Source organism: Protopterus annectens, chromosome 5.part1 (assembly GCF_019279795.1).
Source record: "Protopterus annectens isolate FY-2018-M chromosome 5.part1, PAN1.0, whole genome shotgun sequence".
Classification (NCBI taxonomy): domain Eukaryota; kingdom Metazoa; phylum Chordata; order Ceratodontiformes; family Protopteridae; genus Protopterus; species Protopterus annectens.
This window is the reverse complement of record NC_056736.1, coordinates 539,018,279-539,044,235: the sequence shown is the minus strand read 5'-3', so window position 1 is coordinate 539,044,235 and position 25,957 is coordinate 539,018,279. Positions and strand designations below refer to the sequence as shown.

Here is a 25,957-nt window from a genome sequence, read left to right as displayed (position 1 = left end):
CAATGTATTTTTCTTTCCTGGCAGGAATTGGGCTTGCAGTTGAACTTGGTAGGTCAGTGCTGTGTTCCACAAGCTCATTGCTTGCCTGCATAGGGGGTAGGAATGTGTGCCCCCTTGTTTGTTTATGTACCACATCACTGTGGTGTTGTCCGTCTTTATTAGAAGTTGTCCTGGATGTAGGAGGTCTTTGAAAGCTGTTAGGGCATTTTGTACAGCTAGCATCTCTTTTTGATTTATGTGGAGATGCATTTGATCTGCAGACCATTTGCCCTAAATACACTGTCCTGCCATGTGTGCTCCCCAGGCGTAATCCGATGCATCTGTTGTCATTGTTTGCCTGGCTGTGGGCAAGGTGAAAGGCTGACCCTTGTTGAGGTGACATGCCTGAGCCCACCATAGAAACTCCTGTTGAAGGCAGGGAATTAGTGGTATTATTGTTTCCAAGCTGTGGCTGTGTTGAGTCCATACGCTTTTCAGGTACCATTGTAATTTCCTCATATGCAGTTTGGCATATGGTATTAGTAGTATGCAAGATGCCATGAATCCCAAGGCCTGCAGAATTTTTCTTGCAGGGAGTTGGTTCTTTGTTGCCATCATTTTGAAGTATTGAGTCAGCTGTCCTTGCTTGTCTGGCGTGAGATAAGCCATCTGGCCCGTTGTATTTAAGCTGGCACCTAGGAATATTATGTCTTGCGAGGGCACTAGTTTTGACTTCTTTTCGTTTACTGTGTACCCTAGACAACTTAGTAGGTTTTTTACAAATGGCAGATGTTTTAAAAGAATGTCCTTGCTGTCTGCTTGAATAAGGCAGTCGTCCAGGTATGGATATATTTGGATTCCTCTTTGTCTGCAGTATGCAATTACTGGTGCCAGGCATTTTGTGAAGACCCTGGGCACAGTAGATAAGCCAAAGGGCAGTGTAGAGAATTGGTAATGAGTTGTACCTGCTATAAATCGGAGGTATCTTCTGCAATTTTGTCTGATAGGGACATGCAGGTATGCCTCCTTGAGGTCTAACGTTACTAGCCAAGCCTTCTTGCCCAGCATGGGAAGAAGTTGCTGTAGTGTGAGCATCTTGAATTTGGGTACTTCCAGGAATGTGTTTAGAATTGAAAAGGTCCAGAATGGGTCTCCAGGTTTTGTTCTTTCGGGGAACCAGAAAGAGTCTTGAGTAAAATCCTTGTCCTTGCTCCTGTGTAGGAACCTGTTGAATGGCTCTCATGTCCATGAGTGCTGTAATTTGTCTTTGAGCCTATGCCCGTTGATTTGATGGCAGGTTTGGCATTCCTTTTATCCTTGGTAAGGTGTGAAAGTGGAACCTGTATCCTTGAGTTGCAATATTTAGGACCCATTTGTCTTTTGTGATGATGTGCCAATTGTCTGCAAAAAGTGCAATTTTTCTTCCCAAGGGAGCTGCCAAGAGTGATTTGCTTGGCAGTCTGAGGGGTAAGTCATTCTGATTGTCTTCTGATAGTTTGAGACCTGTCTTCTCCTCCTTTCTGGGTTGTGGCACCCCATTGTCGTGGCTTGTAAGAGCCTTGTGGCTGACCTCTGCCCCTTGGGCTTCTGTATTTGCCCCTCTGAGGTCTGTCAGAAGATGGAAAGGACCAGTTTTTAGTTGGCCAATTTCTGCTGAAACGAGGGGGTTGGACCTGTAAAAAATCCTTGACCGTCTGCATAGATTTTGCCTTATCCTCCATTTTCTTTAAAACCTCTTCTGCTTTCACACCAAATAAAACATCCTGCTGTAAGGGTGCATCCAATAACTTTGCTTTAACATGATCAGGTAAAGTTTGTTCTTTTAACCAAGCATGCCTACGAATGACAAACCCTGTTACAGCTGCTCTGCAAGAAGCTTCCAATGAATCAAATCCACATTGCAAAGTATGTTTTCCCACTTGTTCTGCTGCATGCAACAAATCTTGCATTTCCTTGTTATCAAGCTGCTCTGTATGTGTGCTCATTTTTTGTTTTAATTGAGACATCAAATATTGTTGATATTTCAGCATGTGAAACTGGCAATTTAAGGCCCTCATAGCTAGAGTAGCTGAGGTATATACTTTCTTTCCCCATCTGTCTAGTGCTCTAGAATCCCTTTCAGACGGTACAGGATTTTTAGCAATAGAGGCCTTAACCCCTTTGGGACCCTGGGAAATGGTTTCTGGGTCAGCAACAGGGCTTTTATATAGGAATTTATGTGAGTCAGTGACTCTGTAGTATCTGTCTGGTTTGGCTGGTGCAGGAGGTAATGAATCTGGGTTAAGGCTAGATTCTGAATAAACATCATCCACAATGTCTAACACAGGTGGAATAGCAAGGGGTCTGTGCTGGGGTAGTAAGAGGAACTCTTGGAGCCTTTTCTTAGAATCAGAGTAATCCTGGCCTTCCCAGTGGAAATGTTCCCTCATGGTATGTAAAGTTTCCCCAAAATAGTAGTCTTCTGGGGGAGATGCTGAAGGAATAGACTCTTCAGCATCAGAGTCTTCATTAGAGGGAAAATAGTACTCCTGTTCCTCAGAAGAATCTGAGGTAATGGAAACCTGGTCAGAGGAAGCGTAGTCCTCCTCCTGTCTAGGCCTTTTGTCAGGTAGGGGATGGGAACCCCTGATTAGGGTAATTAAGTCTTCGGCCATTTTAAGCATCTGTTTCTTAGGCATGGGGCCTTGCACTGGAGACTGCTGTACAGGCTTCCTTACTTGAGACTGTTGTACAGGCTTCCTTACTTTTAATGGAGTTTTCAGTTTTGCAAAGGATTTAATAGTAAGTGTAGTCGGTCTAAAGACACCTTCAGCAACTGATGGCCTTTCAACTGCACCGGAATCCCCATCAGCCATGGAGTTGGAAGGTCCTAAAGATAAAGGCTCTGGAGGCCCTGCAATCTCCACTTGGGAGTCGGATGCAGGCTGGGGTTCTAAATCAGCGGTCGTCAGGGGCTGCGTAGGCGCTTCACTGAAAACTGGAGAACCGGCGACTGGCCTAGCAGAGGCCTCGGTGTCTGGTTTGGGTCTCGGCTGCCTGTCCTTATCTTTGTGCTTTTTATGCATCCCGGTCGTCGGTTGCTCTGACGGCATGGTATAATTAAATTTTCTACCAAAATAATGTCGGACGAAATCAAACTGACGTTTAATAGTTTGTTTGTTAAACCTAGCACAAAACAGACAACCTGTGACATCGTGGTCTGGGCCTAGGCAAGGGATACAATAAGAATGAAAATCCTTATGAGGTATTTGCTTCCCACAAGAAATGCAATTATTAACTTTTTCTGACATCGGACTGAGGCAAGAAAAGGTTCCCCAATGGGGTACTTAGCTTTATTGAAGACTTCGGTCTGAAATTCGATTTGAAAATCTCAGTAGTCAGCCGACCGGCACTTGCGAACTGCTTCTGCTTTGGGCACCACGCGGCAAGAAAGACTGAAGAAAATGGCGCCGGCTGCCTCTTTTATACCCCTGTCGCACTGACGTCAGGGAAGAAGCGACAGCAACTGACGCCGGATCAAGACTTTGGAACTCGGGCCGACTGCGGGACCGCCTGACGGCAGATAACCCAAGTGTGATGACTGCAGCAGTGTAACACGATGAACATCACCAATTCCTCAGAAGAAGGGTTATAAGACTTCCACCTGCTTGAAGATTTCGAGAATGTCTCAGAATGAGACGTCGTCTGGGGGAGACCGTGGGGACCCTTCCCCTCATCACAATCAGTGTCTTCGATGATAGATTCCTCTGGTAAATCAAGGTGCTTCCTCTTGCACTATTTCTTCCGTGGTGGCTCCCCAGTGGGATCTTCTGAGGAGGACTCTGGATAAGTGGTTCCCCTTCAAAGAGGGTTCTTGTGACTCCCATGCCCGGGGTCCCTACAGAGAGGGTTGGGAGAGGTGCATGCTAGGGGAGGGTTCTGATACTGATGTCATTGGTGCTGACTGCGAGTCCACTACCTGTACAGCAGGCCCACCTGAGGAGGGATGGGAGTCTGGAACCAGGAGGGACAACCTTGGAACCGGGGTCATACCTCGCCGTGAGGAGCCCACCTCCAGGTGAGGAGCTCTGAGAAAACTGGAAGCCATCGGAGCCATGGACATAGATGGCGCCAGTGAGAAAATAGGCGCCTGGCTAGGTACCAAAGTATGGACGGTCCAAGCACTGCTTCAGGAGAGCATCGGTTCCACCGGAGCCGATGCAGCAAGGGTGGACTGTGCCGACAGGGAAAACACTGCTGTCGGAACCGAGACAGTATGCACCAGAGTGGAAGTATCTTGTCCTTGGCAGGTATTCCAGTTTTGGAGCCTATGGAGCCGAAGAAACTGCCAGCGCTGTGGCTGGGGATGGTGCCGAAGCAGGTACAGTCACTGGAGCTTATGTCGGATCCAAGGATGGCACCAAAGTCAGTGGTGCCGAGGTTGGAACTGAAATAGAGGTGAATATCATGGACAGCACCGAGGGAGAAGACGCAGAGCCTGGTGCCGAAGAGGTCTGCGTCGAGGGCGCTGGCGAAACACAGAGCCAACTCAGTTCTATAACTGACGGAGATGCAGGAACCGAGTGACTCTGTTTTTCTTTATATTTTTTGGTCTTTGGAGGGGGTGAGACCTCCGACCCAGATACAGCCTCCGAAAAAGGTGTCTTGAGTAATCCATTTTTTTGGTCTTTGGAGGGGGTGAGACCTCCAACCCAGATAGAGCCTCCAAAAAAGGTGTCTTGAGTAATCTATTTTTCCTTATGTTTTTTGGTCTTTGGAGGGGGTAAGACCTCCGACCCAGATAGAACCTCCAAAAAAGGTGTCTTGAGTAAACCTGTTAAGATAAGTTTATTTTTACGTTCTTCTAATGTGCAATTACTAAAACTAACACAAATGTCATAGTCAGTTCTAATATGATCCACGCCCAAACAGTAGACACAACGAGCATGTGTATCCGAGTTAGGCATCTTCACTTGTCACACTGTTTAAACCTGAAATTAGCTTTGTCTGACATAATAAGGCCAAAATAAGGGAGAGGATACCAGAGATGGTATTTAAAAATACCACAAGTGGTAAGGAAGGGCCTGTCAAAGGCAGAAGAGAGGGACAATACCAAAAATGGTAAAATTTAAATTACCAAGGAAAAGGGTAGGGAATAGAACTAGGTTAAAGGCGACAGTGAGAAAAGGCTAACTTGACTAAAAAGTAAAGAATTTTGAAGAAAAACTGTCTTAAAAATAGCAATTTTCTACTTAACTTTAAGAGAGATGGTTAGCACGTCTGACTAGGAATGCAGCAAACAAGATCTGGAGTAACTAGGAGAGGGGCATTATGGGTAGGTCTTAGCTGAGAGTTTTTGGCTGGCAAGAGTTAGGAAACGGCCATATCGGTTCCGAGGACGGAACTGAGGTCCTATTTGTAATGAATGAACAAAGATTTGCAACATCAGATGTAACTGTTTTGAATAATGGATCACCCAAGAATCCTGAGTGATCTCCTTCCAGGCTGAAAGAGAAAGATGGAGAGACAGAGGAATATGACTTGGAAGTGGGAGCTGGAAGTCAGAGAGAGCCTTGTCTGGACTGAAAGGGCTGCTGGGAGAGGGAGCAAAAGTCACAGCTTTAGTCTGCAGGAGTCTCCTAGCAGATTTACATGCCCTAGAACCAAAGGGAGCCAAAGAAGAAGACCTAGAGGGTTTCCTAATAAAATAGGTTTTAGCAGGGAAGTTCCTATGAAATTTAGGAGCCACAGAAACTAGCAGGTGCTTTAAATCATGGACCTCCTTGCCTTTTTCCTTCAGAGTTTTAAAAAGTTCTGCAGCAGCCTTACCAAAAAGAGCAGAATTGTCCAAGGGAGCATCAAGCAATTTTGCCTTGATGTCATCTGGGAGAGCCTGTAAACACAGGCAAGAATATCTCCTAAGAAGAGAAGCAGAAGCTGCAGCTCTGGAGGAAGCTTCTACAGTATCATAGCTGCATTTAATGGAATATCTAGTGACCTGTAAAGATGCAGCCAAGACAGAAAGAGATAAGGACTTAGCTTCTGAGTCAGGAAGCTGGGACAGGGTCTGAGAAGCTTGAGACAGCAAAACTAGAGAATACCTAGAAATGTGAGTCTGGTAATTAATGGCTCCGATTGCCAGGGTGAAAGAGGTGTAAACCTTCTTTCCTAACCTTTCTAAAAATTTACTTTCTTTGTCTGAGGGAAGCAATTTTGTGGAAGGAACAACCCGAGAGGATTTATCTGAGGTGATGGAAACCACAGCAGGATCAGCTGAAGGACACTTAAAAAAAAGAAATTTGCAATCCTCAAGGACCTTATAAAAATGGTCAGGTTTTTAGGAGCTGGTGACTGTGTATCTGGGGTCCTGGAAGTTGATGTAAAGGCATATAGGAAAGCAAGAAGCACTGGAGGGACAACTGCCAGTGCAGGGGCCTCCACCTGAAGTAAGTCATACTATCTCTTTTGTTCCTGTGAGATTTGGGAAGAATCCCACTTAAATAATTCCCTCATCTTATTAACTGCCTCTCCAAAAGAGAGTTCTTCCATTGGTGAATCTCTCTCAATGGACTCTTCATCTGGAGTAGCATATTCCAAGGAGGAAGGAATCTGAGTGGAGTAATCTAAAGAGCCTTTTTCCAAGGAAGACCCATCAGAATCAGAGTCCTGAGCTGAAAGAGTAGAGAAATACTCTTGGGAACCTGATGGCAGCACAGGGGAAGAGGCAAAGGTAGGGCCAGAAATAGAAGAAGCCGAAGTCAAAGGCCTGAGCGTCATCAAGGCCTTAATAAGATCCTGTAAGAAAACCTCCCAGTCCGACGTAGGAGTACTAGGCACTGTGGAATGCTTAATTTTTTTATTTCTTTTCGGCAGGTTTTTCTAGGGCAGGAGGAAGGGCAGACGTAGGCCTAACATCTGGACCTTATTTTTGCAAAGGGGCTGGAACAGTTCCCGAGTCCTTTTAAACACGTAGCCAAGGTTCCCTCAAATCGTCCAAACTGGATGTCTGCATAGCCTCAGACGTGCTTGGATCCACAATCCTAATGGCTTCCATTGCGGTTCCTGCCAGAGAGATAAACCCTACCTCCGACCATACCACTTGGCTTTCATTAACCTCAAGGGGTACGTCAAAGAGAGAAGGCGCAGCTGAAGAGGACTCGGCCCGAGCTTTGCCTACCTTCTTCTTCAAAGAAGTCTCAGATGGACTCGCAGAACCCTCCACCAATTCCCTAGCCAAACTCTTAAACTTATATTTAGAAAACCAAAGGCTTAAGACAGACAGATGAATATGTAAAGTCTTAGGGACAAAGGCCTGACAGACAGAATAGAAGCAGTGGTTGTGGGTAGGCCCTAAGCAAAATAAACAGAGCTTGTGACTATCCTTATGTGAAATTTGCCTTCCACACCTAACTTGCCCTTTCTGGATAACATGAACAATAAGAAAAGGAAAAAGGAATGAAATAAATCTCCAATAGGGTACTTATCTGGAGCTGAAGAACAAAATGCAGTTTCCAATGCCAAACCAAATGTACGAGTCAACCTTTCCAAATGGCAGCGAAAAAGTTCTGATAATTGTACGTGTGGACGTCCCTTTTATGGCTGACACTCTAGAAGCATACGGGTGACATCCCACGTACAGTCAGTAGCTTGAAGCTTTTGTATACAAGCCAGACATCAGGTCAAGTAGTGGAATACTACCCATATGTAAAGAATGCTGCAACATTGAACAGAAGGACATCTAAGGTAATGGCTGTTGCCATGGACCTTACAACTTGAAGGACTAAAAGTGCAGGTACCTTGTCGCTGGAGAGAATGGCTTGTACTTGGGATCTTATCTTCTCCAGCCTGTGTAGAGGAAGAGAAGCTGTACAAATGATGGTATTTAGACGGGCTCCTGTGAAATCTAGATCTTGAGTCAGACTTTGTTGAGATTTTGAGTGATTTACTGTAATGCTCAGATGAGCAAACAGGAGCAGGACGAAATCTGTTGCTTGAAGTAGTAGATGCCTGTCGGGAGAGGTAATGAGCCAGTCACATACATACGGAAAAACCCAGAATTTGTGCAGTCTCAAGTGAGCTGTCACAGCTGCCAAACACTTGGTGAAAACCCTGGGGGCTGTGGTGAGGCCAAACGGCAGCACTCTGAATTGAAAATGACTGGCTCCTAGCTGAAAGCGAAGGAATCTTCTGGAGCGCTTGTCCATTTTTATGTGGCAATATGTGTCCTGAAGATCTACAGAGCACATCCAATCACCTTCCTCTAAGAAGGGTAGGATAGACTGAAACGTGACCATCTCGAATTTTGCCTGTTGAACAAACTTATTCAGAAGACTGAGATCTAAAATTGGTCTCAAGTTCCTTGTCTTTTTTGGCACCAAAAAGAACCTCGAGTAAAATCCAAATTTTATTTGGTCGGGTGGGACTTCCTGGATGACTCTTTTTTTCTAGCAGCTTTCGAATTTCTACAGCTGCTTGATTCCTCTGACTAGGTGGAAAATCGGGGAGTCTTCTTCTTGATCCTGTAATGAGAATAAAGGGAATGTGGTAACTTCTGGTAATGATCCTCTGCATGCAAGTATCTGAAATTATTTGACGCCAGGCTTTTAAGTGCAAAGAGAATCCTCCCCAGACTGCTTCCAGAGGTAAACAATTGGGCCGCCTTTCAGCAGCGCTGGTAGGGTTTTCCAGAGGAAAGAATCTTTGGAACCTTGATTTTGCAGTCCACCTCTGCAGTGTGGTCGGTGTCTTCCATTGGAGCTTCCCCTACTCTCCAAGGGGAGCCACCATCATGTGTGTCCTGAAAAGGCCCTTGGGATTTTTTGAACCACATCTTTCTGCTCCTCTGGTTCCTAGAGTAGGACTGTTGGGGAGCAGAAAAATGTATGCCCACTGTAGAAAGGGTATTTCCATCTTTTTCACACCTGGTTAATATTTCTCTGACTGGGTCTAAACAAGGAAGATCTGTCAAAAGGAGCATTGATGAAAGAAGACTTAAATGGTTCTGCAAACTCACACAAGCGCATCCAGGCGTGTTGCCTAATGGTAATGCCGGAACCCGCTGTCATCTCTTCGGCTGCATGATGATGAGCCTCATGGACGAGTTGGAAATAGACTCCAGGGATGGCCAGCTGGGAGGCCACTTTATCTTAGACCTCCTCAGACACAACTCCTGCAAGGGTATCTGACAACTCCTTGATCAGATTCCTTTGGAGCCTAGTAAAGTGTGCCATAAAATTCAAGGACCTTAAAGCGAAGGCTGATGATGCATACACTCGCTTTCTGAATCTGTCCATCACCCTGGACTCTTAATTACAGGGATGAACAGTAGAACTCTCTTCCACCAGTTCCTTTTTGGTGGCTGCCGCAACCACCATGGCATCTACTACTAACCCCTTAGCCCAATACTAGTGGTCCTCTGAAGTCAAAACAATTCTGTCCAATCTCCTGGGGATTAGTTCCATGGAGTCAGGAGCCTTTCAAGCCCACTGCACAATCAGTTTAATAAGATCATCAGCAGGAGGGGTCACCCAAGAAGTAGATGGGCGAGCACCAAAAGCTTGACTTCGCAGAGGTAGGGTCTTTGGGCTTCCAGTCACCCCCTCTATTTCAGTATTTCTAGAATGTCTCCAAAGGACACATCTTTTGGGGGTGACCGAGGAGAACCCTCCTCATCGTTGAAGTCCATGTCTTCTGTGACAGATTCTTGTGGGGAATCTAAGTGTTTCCTCTTACAAGTGTTCTTCCTGGGCAGCTCCACAGCGGGGATCTCTGTGGAGGACTGGGAAGATGAGGGGACCTACACAGGGTATCCTGCAGCTTTGGTGCTCGCTGCTTGGGCGTGGAGGTTGGTGGCAACTCTGGGCAAGAGGGAGTCCTGGGATAATACTCCGATACAGGAGGGGCCAACTGAGAACTTGCAGAGGCCAATGCCCTCTCCATAACTTGGAAGGCAGGTTCCCCTGAAGAAGGATGGGAGCCCGGAACAGAGAAGGAGAACCTCAGAACCATGGTCTCACCCCGCTCTGAGAAACCTACCACTGAAGCAGCAGCTGAAGAAGACCCCACGCCAGCTGAAGCTCCAAGAGTCAAGGACGACCCTGAATAAAAAACTGGAGCCAATCCGTGACCCTCAGATCCGGTAGTGGAGATGTGGCCCCGGGAGCCTGTCTGTTCAAATGGAACCGAGGAACTCAAGGCAGACTCCAGAACCGGAGGGGTAAAAGATGTTGGCACTGGAGAAGCTGGAACTGGGGTAATCAGAGTCATAAGCACTAAGCCTTCAGAGGAGGTTAGAAGAGGAAGGATTGGTGGAGTCCTTGGACAGAAAGCCCCATCTCCACATGGGAGAGGGGCCTGGGAAGAGACAGAAAGACCCACAGCCACTAGGAGCTGATCCACCAACCTTACAACGTCGACTTTAGTCAGACTCCTGGAGGAAAGGACAGAGAAGCCTAAGAGAGATTCCGGACTGTCTAGAATGGACTAAGAAGCTGTCCCACAAAGGGGTCAATTGAAGGGGAATATATTGTCCTATGTAGATTGAAGATATTTGATTTCAGCACCAGGGATGGAATTGGTTGCAATAATTCTGGAAGTGTCAGAGATGGAGATGGCACCAAGGGGGGGACTAGAGTTGTTGGTACTGAGGAGGTCGGCATCACCGACACTTGTGGTGCCAAGGAAGTTGGTTCCGTAGGTTTCTTAGCCTTCTGTTCCAAAGGAGGTGCGGGAGCTGAAGGTTTGTGTTTCTTAGTTGCCAGAGCTGAAGGGGACACTGGCATCGAATGACTCCTCTTCTCTCCAAGTTCAGGTTTAGAAGAAGAGGGAGAGGAAGTTAAGGATGTGTCAGACTTGGACAAAGCCTCGTCAAAAGAAGATTTGATTAGACCTTTTAAAATCAATTTGTTTTTCCTTTCTACAAGGGCCCAGTGACTGAATGCTTGACAGATGGAAAAGTCTTGCTGGAGATGTGCCGGGCCCAAGCAGTGCACACAAGAAGCATGCCTTTCGGAGTTGGGCATCTTCCTATCACAGCCTTGGCACCTTTTAAAACCAGTTGTCCCCTTAGATTTATCCACCATGCTGACAATGGAAAACAAAGGTTGTCAACAGAGCACTCACATGCACTAAAGGGGATGTACACACACACACACACACACACACACACACACACACACACACACACACACACACACACACACACGGAAAGACTACCAGCAACGGTAGGCCAAAACTACCCAAAAAAAGGTAGGGAAAGAGAAAGTACTACCAACGATGGCAGACAAGGGATACCATAGGGTAAAAACAACACACCCACTCGTTGAAGGAAAGTGAGATAAAAACTAGTAACAGATAAGGGAAAAACTACCAGAGATAGTAGAGGAGAACACTGAAGTGTAGGGGAGAGAGATAAACACAGAAGTAAAGCAAAATTGGTAGAGTGAGATTCAACAATAGGAAAATATTATCTAAGTAATATTATAGCGGACGGATTGAGAAAAAAGTATGAGAAAAATATGAAAAAATTATGAAGACGTTCGTTAGCTGAGAGAGAATCTGGCTGACGCGTCTTGCGACAAGAGTGGCAAACGAGATCTAAGGTAATCTAGATGGGGGACTGTGGGTAGAGACTTAGCTCGAGAGTTGTTGGCTTGCGTGAGCTGAATAACGGCTGAGCTGGTTCCGAGGATCGGAACCGAATCCCAAAGGTCAAGGATAAATGAAGATTGACAAAATCAGATTGACTGTTAGTAAAAAAAAAAAAATAACGATTGCACTACCTCACTACATTAGCTACAAGGAGCTAGAACAAGCTGTGTTTTCATGGTGGTGATGATGCTGGTGACAGGACAAGGGGTCAAGTTATTTACTGTATGGTCTACAGTTAATTATCCTTAAGGTGTAATTAGGAAAGCTTGTAAATCTAAAACTAATAGAAAATTCATGCAGTAGATAAGCTTTACATGACTTAAAATTGTAATGCAATATCTTACTTTACTAAACAGATATTAAACAGATACAAAACCTATTAAGGCATGCCACAAACAGTATAAAAATAGATACAACTGCTAAATGCTGTAATATACAATAATTATTCCCTGTGCTACAAATAGCAGATTTTAAGAGGACCACTTCCCTTAGAATATGTAAGAAAGAAGGAGAGGGAGCAGGCAATCTTTTCTTACTAAACAGAAGGTCACTCTACAGAGATATGAGAAATTTGAAAAAAAACACACACCTTTCCTCTGTGCAAGCAGTCTGACAGGACAGTACTGGTCAGAGATGAGTGAGTGAGGCCAAATTGTTTGCTTTCTGATGGCAAAGTACACATGGATAATGATCCACCTACTGATTACTACTTAACTACCTTTGGTATTAACCTTGTTGCTTCTGCGCAACGGCAGGCAGAGATGTAGGGAATGAAACTCAATACTACAGAATAAAGCTGATCAGTAGCTTTACAGTTCTAATCCTCTGCGCTAAACTGGGAGACTTTCTCCCAAGCAAAACATAATCAGATCTAGCTAAAATTTTACAAGTGATGACTGTTTTAGAATATTTTCATCTTTTAGACAAGAGTCCCTTCATCCCTGGTTTGGCATTTATGTCTCTAATGGACACAGGCTGTAAATGGTTCATCTCCGAGGTCCGAGCTTGTAAATGTTTCATCTCCCAAGCCTCTGCTTACACTTATTAAGGGTATCAGAACTTGTCAGAGATTTGGGATGCATGGCTAGGCTTAAAAAGGCCCTTGTGGTCGTTGGCTTAGTAAACACCTATGAACCTATCAGATGCACTTATAAATATGTTTTAGGTCTACATACCTCAGAATGCATCTTAGAGGTCATGTGAGTTTTAGTGAATCAGACATCAATGAAAGAGCTCATTATGTTCTTTATTACAATCACTGCTGCAGAGCCTTAGCTACATGGGTTATATCCAGATAACAATAAAACAACTAGTCAGCTTCTAAAGCTTCATGGCATCTTCCACGTGCTCAAACCATTAGCCAGACTGAGCAGAGCTGACTAGAAAGAGTGGTTTGGACACCAAGCACTTCAGAGCTTTCCAACCACTGAAGAGCACTTCTACCATGGGCTTTTGAAGATCTATGGTCAGCTAATGCTTTCTATTGCTGGGAAAAGGTTTCCACCTTTGCTTTTTATGATAAAAAATTTAACTTTTTCTGAGAAAAGTAAATTTAATCTATGAAAAAGTGTTTTTATTGATTGTCATGTGACTTTTAGTAACCTTTAAAGAGGGGCAACACTTTTTACTTTTGTAGAAAAAAGTTGCTTAAAATAATTTAAAACTATTTTTTCTGAAATAAAGATTGTATTACTTTACTTTTGTGGGCTGGGGTAAGTGTTTAAAGTGCTTTGTGCTGGAAAAAGTTTTTTTTTAATCTGGCATCTGTTCCAGCTTAACCATGGAACAACCTATTGGTTCCTCAGTTCTTCCTTCTTTCATCCACAAAAAGAAGACAATTAATAACTAGATTTGCCACCCCAGCAGGGTATTAATGTGCCTTAGAGGCAGATGAGGGACTCTGCTGTAGCCATTTCTGGTTTCTCAAACCATTTGTCTTTTTTCCTTGGCTCCCTCAGGTGTAGTTCCTACAGCCATCATTGATTGTGGTTAGAAATGTCCTCAGTGGCTGTTGGAGGGCCCTTGTTGGACAAGGGAGAGCCAGTCTCGTTGGTCTTATGTGAAGGGGTAGAGAATATATTTCTGCTTAACCACACTACTATGCCTATCCCTAGGGAGGCTTTTACTGGGAAATGTCAGTCTGCTTATTCAGAAATTCCTGTCAAAAAGAAGCCACTTTTGACAAGAGTGATTTTATTGGGCTTAGCTCATAGTTTAGTTCAGTTTCTTGACCTCTCCAGTTCAACTGTTTCTAGTAAGAGTAAAAAGAGATTCTTCATTTTCTGAAGAGGTTCATGAATTTGAACTACAAAATGAGTGTGAAGAGATATATTCTACTTTGTCTCTTCAGATTTTTGATTCCGATTCTAAGTAGAGTATGGCCTTTGACAGCCCCTTTGAAGGATTCAAAAAAAAAAAGGAACCAGAACTAAGAACTAGAAAACCGACCCAGGAGGCGACACCAGCAGCTGAAAAATAAATCCTTTATTAGGCACAGACTTAGAAACAAGCGCTTTCGCTCTGTATAATACCAAGCTTTTTCAAGTTGTTCTTGTAACCATAAAACACATATTATAAATATATAGTTTATTATTTATTATTTATTATTCATTATATATTACATATTTTTTAAATATATATTTTTACACACATTTTTAAATTTTATTCTATTCTATTTTATTTATGGTTGTGCCTATGTTGCTAATATTTATAATATATATATATAATATATAATATAATAACCTATGTGTTTTATTGTTTGTTGATGAATTTTAACCTTATTACTGTTGGACTGAACAAAGCAAGCTAATTAATTTGATTGAACCACGTGGTTTTTAGCGTTTTGTATATAACTCAGACCACATGGTTACAAGAACAACTTGAAAAAGCTCGGTATTATACCAAGCAAAAGCGCTTGTTTCTAAGTGTGGTGCCTGTGCCTAATAAAGGATTTATTTTCCAGCTGCTGGTGTCGCTTCCTGGGTCCCTTTGAAGGATTCCCTTTTTCTGAAACTATTTCCAGAGTGAATAATTTGTTTCAGTAGGAACATACTGATGTATCTAAATGCCATTATAAATTCCCTTGTCACTGCTCTAGTTTTCATTTACTAGCATCCACACATCCAAATATTAAATCAATTTTACTGTTCTTTTGGGTTTTCCATACAGACCTAGAGGCATCATAAAAAATAATCTAAGATGAGATCTTCTTAGTCTCAGAGAATTACACAAATGTCTATCTAGGCCAGTTTTGTCCCTTGCTAGTCTTTCCAATTGTTAGTTTTCATGTAAGGAAGAAATATGGAAAAGGATGGGTCCTCTGGAGGTGAAGTAGGGCAAGAAAATCTCTTGTCACCTTCTTGTCAGGCTTCTCTGAAGGCAAGGAGGACTGTGACTACATGATGGGTCTCTGAATGGGAAATACAAACATGCCAGTGTCTGGAGTGGTCAGAGATAGACTGGTTTGGTACGGTTGTGGCATGGAGTGCAGTTGATTCTTGCTGTTTACAAGCTGAGGTAAAACAAAGTTGAGTCAAGCTAACAAACTCCATAATCTACTGTCAGACATTTTCAAAGGCAAAAGCTCCTGGAAACTATAACTAAAGGGGAGTATGGCCTGCATCCAACAGTAGTGTTTGAATAGTAAATCCTGAAAAACTGCCTCCTTGATCAACATGTGTTGTGCAGTCATAAACAATATGACAATAAATCAGGAAATAAGTAGTCCAAAACATGGTCTGAAGAATCATGTCTTCTCATATCAGGCCTGGGGAGGCATATGGATGTACAGTCTTGCAAAGGGTCTGTTACACATATTACCCCAAATGTCAACAGGACCAAATAGGACAGGCTGGAATTTAAAGTAAGCCACCTACCGTGATGGCTCACTAACACAAGGAACAGAGCAAAGATGATGCATGATACTCTACTGCAAGGACATGCTAACAAGGGGAAGGAAGCAATGATGATACAATCTCCAGCTTTCACATGGTGCCAGAGAACAGTATCTCGCCCGGGGAAGTGGCTATAGTTCCTGGAAAGATAGTTTTCCCTGGGGGGCTGGGGATTAAAGACCTTTATTCATAGGATCATAGGAAGTTACTAGGCTAATGTCCCTATGGCCCTTAAAAGCTTAGTCAAGTTCTACCCTTATTCCCATGATCAGCACCTATTACCTCTGTCCAAGAGGAACACAGGTGGAACCCCTGGGGTGAATTTACTGTTACCCATCCAATAATCCAGACTGCATTTGAAGAGGGCCAATGAGTTGCTCTGTTTGACATGAAGTGGGAGTCTGTTTCAAAGGTGGGGTAACCTCTGGGATACAAATCTGTCCCTCCAGCAAGTTCTATTAATATCAATACCATGTTATGGTCTTTACAGCAAATAACCCATGTACCATTTTACTTGCGAATATCAAAATTTCCTATAAAGCAGGGTCAGAGATTGCCTTTTATGCAAGGCAGATCGGCTCTGAGTAGTCTGTATGAAACAAAATAAAATGACAGTAATTTCAGATGATCTACATTGAACAGATGCTGAAGACCTTGAATTTCCCTTGTGAGGAACCTCTGTGGTCTCTCCAATTGCTGCAGGTGCTTGGAAAGGTACATACCAAAAGGGGCATTGTACTCAATGCTCTGATGACAGAAGAGTACAGGGAGATTATAACTTCTTTTTTTTTTCTGGAGGCAATGACCTTACTTATGAGATGAGCAATATAGAATGCCCTTTTTACCACTGTGGAGATATAGTGATCAAAGGTAAGGTTGCTATCAACCTGTGTGTCCAGGTCTCTCACCACTGAGTGTGTACTTAGGGTGCTGATATTGATGTGCTAGTTAGCAGGAACATCGCTCTTACAAAAAGAGATGATAATACATTTTTTTGCATCGAGTTTAAGGCCATGAATTTGGCACCAATCACTTGTTTGTGTACAACCCGCTTGTACGATATTAACATCATTTGGAGATTCTATGACCACTCCCAGCTTAAAGTCATCAGCAAACTTGTCAGCCACAGACCTTTAGTTTTTGCTACTTGTACTTTGGAAAAACAGATTCCAAACAGTAGAGGTCCCCTTGACTGATCCCTGTGGAACACCACTGGTTACATGTTTGCTGCTGGAGGTGGATTCCCCTATTTTGACTATATGTGTTCTATCAGTGGGCCAGTTAGCAACCTATCTAACGATATAAGGGTTGATACTTAGCTGGGTGAGTTTATCAATGATGCCTGAGTGGGGGTTAGTGTCAAAAGCCTTGGCCTTGGCTAAGTCTAGGTACAATGTATGCACAGATTTCCCCTCGTTCAGGGCCTTGTTGACTGTCTTGAAGAAGTCTACCAGATTTAACAGACATGATCTCCCTTTGACAAAGCCAAACTGAGTAAGGTCAAGTGTTTGGAGATTACCTGTATCTTTGTTGATAAGGTCCATGATGATTCGCTCCATGGCCTTGCAGATAAGGCTAGTCAGGCTAAGTCTATAGTTCCCGGGGTCAGTGGAAGTACCAGGTTTGTGCAACGGAATAACAGTAGCGGTTTTCCATTCAGCTGGGACAAAGCTGGTGCTTAGCTATGATTGAAAAGAGTACCCAATGGTGTTGTTAATTCATGTTGGAAGTCATGTAGGATGCAGCCTGGGATGTTGCCAGGTCCCATAGATGCTGAATTTGTGGCCTTAGAGAGGGTGTTTATGACCTGCTCTTTAGAGATACAAGGTAGGGGACAGATGGTAGGGATGTCATGGGGTACGTGTGGCAGGGACAGGGAAGTGAAATTTCCACAGAACCTGGTGGCCAACAGGTTAGCTATTTCCGCAGGCTCAGTATATGTGGCATCATTAACTACCAGTTTGGCACAAATCTGGGCCCTCCCTTTTAGGTTATGGAAGTAACTAAAGAAAGCCTTATGGCTGTCCTTAGATGTGGAAGCTAATTTGGATTTATAGTTTGCTTTGGAGGACCTCACAAGAACTCTTATTTGCTTGTTTAAACTGAGGAGGAAGTATCTCCAGTTTAGGACTCACTCCCTCTTAAGTCTTACACAGCAATTTCTTCCTCTTATTGTAAAGCCTGTTAGTGGCAGTTGTCCACTAGGCAGGTTTTCTCTGCCCTGAGGAGCTTGTTTTGGTCCTATCAGGTATGGCCAAGTCAATGCAGTTATACAGGTGCTTGTATGAAGCATTGGTATAGAACTTGGCATAGTTGTCAGTTCCATCTGAGGGGGGAGGTGCAGTGAAGCTATTTATACCATCCTGTAAGAAGTTATAATCTGATTTGTTGAAGTTTTTTAGTTTAGTTGCTGATGGGGGAATCAGGAGTGATAGTTACTTTGAATGAGACTGATTTGTTGTCAGATCTCACCAGGGAAGACCTTGCAGTGGGGGTGCTACAGTGGTCCCCCATACTGGTAAGCACCAGATCCAGGATGTGGGTACCCCATGAGGGGGTGTCAACACAGCTGGTCAGGACATTGGAGTTAACAAAGTCGAAGAACCTTTGGGCAAGTGAGTTTGAGCACAAGTAATTTACCCAGACACTGGATGGGTAGTTAAAGTCGTCCAAAACCATGGTGTTCGGATGTATCTTGATAGACTCAAGTAGGTCCAAATAGGCAGAGTGGGCGTCCTGATTCATGGAGGGGTTTCTGTAGCTGGCAATGACTTGAATAGGTGTCATACCAAGAGTTAATTGCAACTGAAGTATCGCCAGGGAATCATGCTGTTTAACCAATCTGGAGGTGTATTTATCTTTAATGAATATTGATACACCCTCTCCTTTAGTTTTCATGCCTTCAGGATGTGGTCTGAATTTGTGGAAGGAGGTGTAACCTGGTATGGCTGGGGTGCTCTCCACAGCCTTGAACCAGGTCTCTGTGACTACACAAATGTCTGCGTCTTTCAAGGTGAGAAAGATGCAATTATCTGTGAAGTCACTGCACTGCACTTTCTGAGGGAACACCAACCTTTGTCAGTATTTCTTCTTTTCAATAAGTTTTAACATTTGTTTCCCGCGATTGTCTGTCCGAATAGAGATGACCCTTTTCAGCAGGGAGTCCAGGGAGAGAAGCTCGACATATAAATACATGCACAAAAAGTACAAAAAAACAGGAAAAATACAACTTTAAGCAACCTAAGAGTGAATACACATATAATACATTGTATTGCAAAAGACAGCAGAACAAATCAATAGATAAAAAAAATCTTAAGTCATGAATAAAAATTAATATATGAGTACAATGGTTCAAAACAAAGAAAAAGGACGAAAAGAAAAGAGAAAGTTATTTGCAAGAGCAAGCTTTTAAAAAGTGAGGTTTGAGGAAAAAAATATTTAGGTAATGGGTTGGTGGAAATGATAGTTATACAGTAGTGTGTAGGATCAGCAAGGTAAGAAAGCAAGTTTTGAGAGGCAAAGCCAAGGAAAAAGGTAAAGGTGCCAACATAGAAAGTGATTGGATCATGCATCAGATGTGGCAGAGGTTGCAATAGACGATTAGTAGATAAGTTGACTGAGAAGAAGGATGGTGAAAGTGGAGTAAGATTACTGTTGTGAAGAGAGACTGGCAGGTGACAATGTATGGTCTGTGGCTGAGTCGATGGAGATACAAAAATGATGTGATGTGATATGGCATGATAGAAGGGGGAGAGAAAAATCAAACTGGTGGGCTAGGAGATGTTGAAAGGAAATAGCAGGGTATAAGAAAAATAAGTGGAGGATGTGAGGAGAAGTGTAGAAAGTGGTAAGGAAATGGAAGGAAAGTAAGTGATTTAAGGAGAAAAGATGATAGAGACACAGGCTTCAGATATACACACCAGGGTGCGAAAGTTCCTCAGTCACAAAAGGGTGACTCTGCAGTGGCCATTTCTGGTTCCTCAAACCATTAATCTTTTTCCTTGGTTCTCCTTGGCATATTCCCTACAGCCACTATGGACCACAGGTTAGACATGTCCTCTGCAGCTGTTGGAGTATAGTGCCCTTAGATAAACTGAGGTAGCAGTTTAGAATACACTGTGTAGGACAGGAATTTTTGACTAGCCAGGAGTTCAGCAGGAACAGAGACACATGCTTATTAGGCATTGGTTTAACTGAGACTTGAAAGATTTCACCTGAAATATCTGTGTAAGGGCAAGGGAGATGAAGTTCCAGATTTTACAGATGTAGACAAAAAAATTTGCCAGCAGAGTTGTTTGATTAGTTATTAGGAGCATTTTTTATTTTACATTTGTTGACCGCGCTAGTCCAACTGGATATATGTCCATTTTCAGTAGAGGCCCGGGAAGAAAAGCTCCACTAAAAGTTACTAGCAATATAGATACAGTACATTTTTAAGGCTAGGCAATACAAGTTGTTTAAATAATAGCTAAACATCATATAATCAACAAAAGTTTTACAAGATAATGGTGAAAAACATATAAAAGAGGTATAGACAAATACATACTATAGACAGCTTGCCAAACAAGGACAAGCTCTATAGTACCTTCTACGATAGTCTAAGCTAGTACCAAACTTTGTTAGCTGATAGCTAATACATTCAGAGGTTAACAGGAAGGAGTACAAAGCATAGCAGTAGTGAAATAAATTTAGAATAAGTATGAAGGAAGGAGGTGACTAATCTGGGTTGGTGCATGGACATAGCCAGTTATTTTTAAGGTATTCTTTGAGTTGCTTCTTGAAGAGTGGTGTAGAGGAAAGAGATGAGAGTTCTCTTCAGAGCAGGTTCCAAGTTTTTCCCATGGTGTTGGAGAACAGAGAGTCCCCAGCCTTATTGTAAAACTTGTGCATTGATACTAGTAGTTTATTTGCTGATAGTAAGGTAGACAGATTTATGTAGGGGGTAATCAAGCTAGTGAGTATTGGTCTGTTACTAGGATGACAGAGGATCTTATGTGTGATAGTAAGTTGGTAAAAGAGAAGTTGATTATGGAGTTCCAGCCAACCCAGTTGTTTTAGATTGTGACAATGGTGGGTTCTAAATGGGGAACTTGTGGCAAATCTGGCAATGTTGTTTTAAGAGGTTGTAAGTTTGTTGAGGTTGCTTTTGGAAATACTGGTATAAATGGGTGAGGCATAGAGGAGGGTAGAGATAAGATGGGTGTGGGCAATAAGTAGTTCTAGCTGTAGGAGTAAGGAAGGATTTAATCCAATAAAGGGAGCCTAGCTTTCTGTTCACCAATTTTATTGTGTTGCTGATGTGTGTGTCAAAGGTCAGGTTGTTATCAATTGTTACTCCTAGGAGTTTGGTAGATGGGTCAGGAGGTTTAGCAGTGCCATTACTGGATAACACTGTGAAGTCTATTTGTGTGGACTTTTTTGTAGGATTAAAGAGCAATAATTTGTTTTTTTTGGGGGTTCATCTACTAAGTGAAAAGGCCTGTTTGGTGAATATTGCTGAAGGGTGTGAGTCAGGCTTGGACATTTTTCAGGTATGTGGTAAAGTGGATGAGATAGAGTCAGGCAGTGAGGCAGTTCTAGCCAGTGCAGCTGCTTTACAACTACACAAAAGCGAGATCCGTATATCACGTTAGCTGCAAATTTGGCTACATTGTTGTAGCACTGCTCAAAGAGATTGGTCTGAGTTACCTGAGGATTAATGAGAAATGGGGCTGCAGAGGAGACAGCTGGAAGGAGGAGGAGGACAGTTCAATGTACTGTCTAGCACTGTCTGTTAGGTAAGGTTTGATCCCATTCAGGGTGCCATTTTGTTAAGGATTTTTTTTTATTACACTGTACTCAAATTTCAAGCTGCCATCAGTTATTACATACAGTAGCTTAGCATGGGTTCCAAACTCAGTTTTTATGCTGTTTGTGGTTAGAATGAAAATGGATTTCTGGGAAGAGAGCTGTTTTAGGGAGAAGAGTATCAGCTCGGATTATTGGGGGTTTAGAAGAAATTAGGAATCAGACACCCATGTTTCAATAGATGTAAGGGAATCCTGGTTTAGTTGTTGCAGCATAGCATTTTTTCAGTAGCAAAGATCAGAGTAGAATCAAATGCATATTAGATGAATTTTGCTTGTTTGCTTGCTTGGTGAGTGAAGACCATTCACAAAAATGTTGAATAAGAGGGCCTAAAATAGACCCTTGGGGGCTCCAACTGCCGTGGGAGGGAAGAGATTTTACTCTGCCATTTAATTGCCTGCTGCTGTATTTCGGGTAGCTGTCAAGCCAAGTGAGTGTGGGTGTATCTAGACCTAAGGAGGACAAATTTTGTAGCAGATTTGTGTGTAAAACAGTGCCAAAAGCCTTTGGTAGGTCATGGAATACTGGATACACAAAGTTTCTATCATTACTTTTTTGATTTTTTAGCATTTATGAAGTTAAAGAGGGCCATAGTAGTGCTATGAACAGAGTGGAAACCATGTTCTGTTGGAGACAGCAGACTGTTGTCTAAAATGAAGGAGAGTAATTGTGAATGGATACATTTCTTGAGGACTTTTGATTTTGAAATTAGGAAGGTTGGTCCTCAGACAGATGGTAAAAAAATAACCTTTCTCTAATCATTTGAACAGCAGATGGCACTCAAAGACCACCAAGCAGTGTTATATGGTGGTAGGAAATAAAGCCCAGAAAAGTTACAAATACGGGTATTGTGGCCCTTCCTTTAACAGGATACTTACATGGTGTACTGATCCCACAGACACATTGTCTGTCAGCACACTACTGTCTCTTTTACAAAGATAAACTGCAGAAGATCTGTGAGATGGTAAACAGTATGTCATAACCAGAAAGAAGTGGTGGAAACTACTGCCTTATAAATTCCCTAAAGAAGGAACCTTCATCAGTGCCAAAGGGCAGGCCAACAAAGAACTGCTGAGAAGTCTCACCAAGATCGGGCAGGTGACTGCATCAGAAGTGCTGTGAAATGGTGAGTCACAGTGTGGATCATCTGTGTTGGAGTAACACTAGATTACTGTTAACAGCTGGCAAAAGCAGCTGTGGTTCCTCTTTTAAACAAAATAATTTTGACTCTTGCACTGGTACTCAATAGCTGTCTTTTCAGCTTTCTTATAACAGTCAACAGCCCTCAGAAGCAATTATTTATCTTCAGTTACAGCTTTACATTACTGACTGCATTAAAGTTTTAGAAATATAGAGTAATAATGAAAACCAAAGATGACTAAAACAAAAATAAATGGAATACTTACTATGCTATTAGTTCCAAGGCAGTAAGTCTGTCTTTTGAAAATGTGAAGCTGTTAAGGATATTGGCCATCTGTGTTGCATGAATAGCAACCATTTTCTATAAATGAAAACAGACAAAAATTAAAACAAGGAAATCCACACCAATAGCTTTAATGTCTCTGACGTCTCGGCTACAATAGCCTTCAAGGAGTACAATGTTACAAGATAATACACCTGCCTATATATACACAAGTTAATTAATCAATAAAACAATTATTCAATTCATTAAACATCTCCAATTAATTTCTGCATTCAACCCACTAGGAAACACAGTATTATATTTTAAAATATAAATAGATTCTTTGAGTAACAATTCATTTTTTCCTTGCCCTGTGGTCTTTTTGTGCGTTTGGATTGTGCTGCACCTTTTGTGGTTTTACAAAAATTAAAACAAGCAGTAACACTTGATCAGTTTTCTGCCCATTATCAATTAGGAGTGCGCAAGTCAAGTTGCATGTGTTAGCAGTGGTGTGTGGAGGGTATTTACACCAGGGACCCCTTATTTGTAATATAGTAAGATGTAAGCAATGCAGAAAGACTACTGTATAGTGTTTAGTCCTGTGGTGTAGTTGAATTTGTATAGTCATGCTGTAAGGCATGTCACCTTGATAAGATGATGTCTCACACACACACACACACACACACACACACACACACACACACACACACACACACACACACACACACACACACACACACACACACACTTCTTTACTTACTTATTTAATATTGTTAACCAAGTAACTCTCATTGAGCCAAAGGCTGCTTTACCTGGGTAACCCAGAGGGAAAGCTCCACAGTATAAACACAGGGACAAGATTTAAGTATCCTACCAACCTAAATAGCAGGCCTTTTATCAATGGAAGGAGCCCAAATTAACTGGGTGAAACCCAGATGAGACAGGCGAACATATCAAATTACTGAAGTTAGTTTTGGCAAAGGTAAAATGTTTGAGCACTATTTGCCGAAAAGTACAGTTTTGTACCTACCATAAATGTAGATGTTCGAAGATCCACATTGCTGCAGTCCTTACTTACGGGTAGTCTGTCCTCAGTCGGACATCAGGCGTCAGGTATAAAAGGCGCATGATGGTCGTCATATCCCAGTTTTTCTTGCCCCAGATGTCAGAAGGCCAAACCAGAAAGGCCACAGCCAAAACAGAATACCTCCCAAAAACATGCCCAACAACAACCATCACCTAAAGCATAGCACCAAGTCAAACTACAGTGGGGAAGGAGGGAGGGTGGACAAGGGAGGTAAATTGGACTGCAGCAATGTGGATCTTGAACATCTACATTTATGGTAGGTACAAAACTGTACTATGTTCTTCATCTCACATTGCTGCAGTCCTTACTTATGGGTAGAATGAAAGGGAGGATGGTAAAATCATAAAGCATTAGGGGCGCTAAAATGCCTTGTAAAATTGCAGTGGCAAATCCAGCCCTAGACTTAGAATAAAGAGGAAGGTGGTAATGTTTAGAAAAGGTATGCACTGAACTCCAAGAAGCTGCCTCCAAAATGTCAGAAGTAGCAGTAGCCCTAGTGGAATGAGGCCTGATTCCAGCAGGAATCTCCTTACCATGATGGGAATAACAGAAAGAAATACAAAACCCAATCCATTTAGAAATAGTTTGTTTTGAAACAGGTTTACCCTGTGAACCCAAAGCAAAAGAAACAAACAATTGCTGAGACTGTCTGAACTCCTTGGTTCTGCTCAAATAAAAAAAAACGCAACTGCCTGTGAATATCCAAAGTATGCAAAAGTTTCTCCCTTTATTTTGGGGGTTGCATAAAAGTAGGCAAAAAGAATAGTTTGATTTAAGGCCACACTAGAAACCACTTTAGGCATAAAATCAGGAAGGCTCTACTGCATGAAGGCCTGTAATTCAAAAAGCAGTTTTCCATGACAAATACTTTAACTCGGCAGTAGCTGCAGGCTCGGGATCTTATATTCTTGCCCCTCTAAGAAATGTTCTTTGCCCCTAAGTGGCAAACCAAGGATGAGAGAATAAAGGAGGGTCACAATCATAGTGAGCAGAAATGGCTGCAGCATGAACCTTTATTGAGGAGAAAGACAAACCCTTGTCCAATAGCTCAGTAAGATATTGAAGAGCAACACTTAAATCAGGTTTGGAGACATCAAGGTCCTTTCCTTTGCTCCAAATAAAATCTCCTCCATTTATCCGTAAACTTTCCTGGTACTAGGCCTCCTGGCCTCCAAAATAACATTCAAAACTTGTTGTAAGCTGAGACCTTCCAGAGTCTAAAACAGAATATGCCAGGCTGTTAGATGCAGAGACTGAATCTTGACATTGAGGAAGTGACTGTTCTCTTGTGACAAAAGGTCGGGAAATCAAGGCAGGGAGGCCATGGAGGTTCGGTTAAACTCCTCAGTAGTGGGTACCAGTGTTATCAAAATCATGGTTGGCTTGTCTTGTCTGGCCTTCAAAAGTACCTTGGGAAGAAGAGGCAGAGGTGGAAAGGCATATACATGCAGATTGTTCCAACTGAATGATAGGCGTCCACCTTCCAAGCTGTGTGATGAAACATTTTTGTGCAAAACTTTGGCAACTGGTAATTTAGTGGAGAAGCGAACAGATCTATGTCTGGAGTTCCCCATAACACTGTCAACTGTTGAAATGGATCCACTATTTGTCTGCTCAATACATCTCTGCTTGTTGATGTACCACATGACAGTAGTGTTGTCTGTTTTGAATCAACACCTGCCCAGGGTGAAGTATCTTTGAAAGCCATCAATGCAAACTGGACTGCTAACATTTCCTTCCAGTTCTGGCCGGGTCACAGAGAGTCCTTGTTTAGTGTGATTCCTGGGCCACACCACAAAACTCCTTCCTTCTGCAAGGTATTATCTGAATGACAGTGTCTAGATCTTGGCAGTGCTGTGTCTTCTTCATATGCAATTTGGCATTGGGAAGCACCAGAATACAAGATGCCATGAAAGCTGTATTCAGTCTCACACCCAGACAGCACATCCCTGAGAAAGGATAAATCTGTATTCCTCTTAGTCTGAAAATGCTATCCGTGTTCCCTTTCTTTGGAACTAGAAACAGGCGAGAATAAATCCTAGGCCCACTTCTGACAGAGGAACTGGCTTGTATGCTCCTATTTGAAGAAGTAAAGAAATTTGTCCATCTGGCATGCCTTTG

The 25,957-nt window shown here is 42.7% G+C and overlaps 1 protein-coding gene across 4 annotated transcripts in view; it reads right to left on the bottom strand.

Annotated features, from left to right (window-relative positions):
- Positions 1 to 25,957, bottom strand: part of PROSER1 (proline and serine rich 1) — a 781,917-nt gene that overhangs the window by 422,880 nt on the left and 333,080 nt on the right. For all 4 annotated transcript variants that reach the window (XM_044073158.1, XM_044073159.1, XM_044073160.1 and 1 more), the window contains exon 4: positions 22,754 to 22,848. In XM_044073158.1, the coding sequence (XP_043929093.1) occupies positions 22,754 to 22,848 (95 nt within the window). The remainder of the gene's footprint in view (positions 1 to 22,753; positions 22,849 to 25,957) is intronic.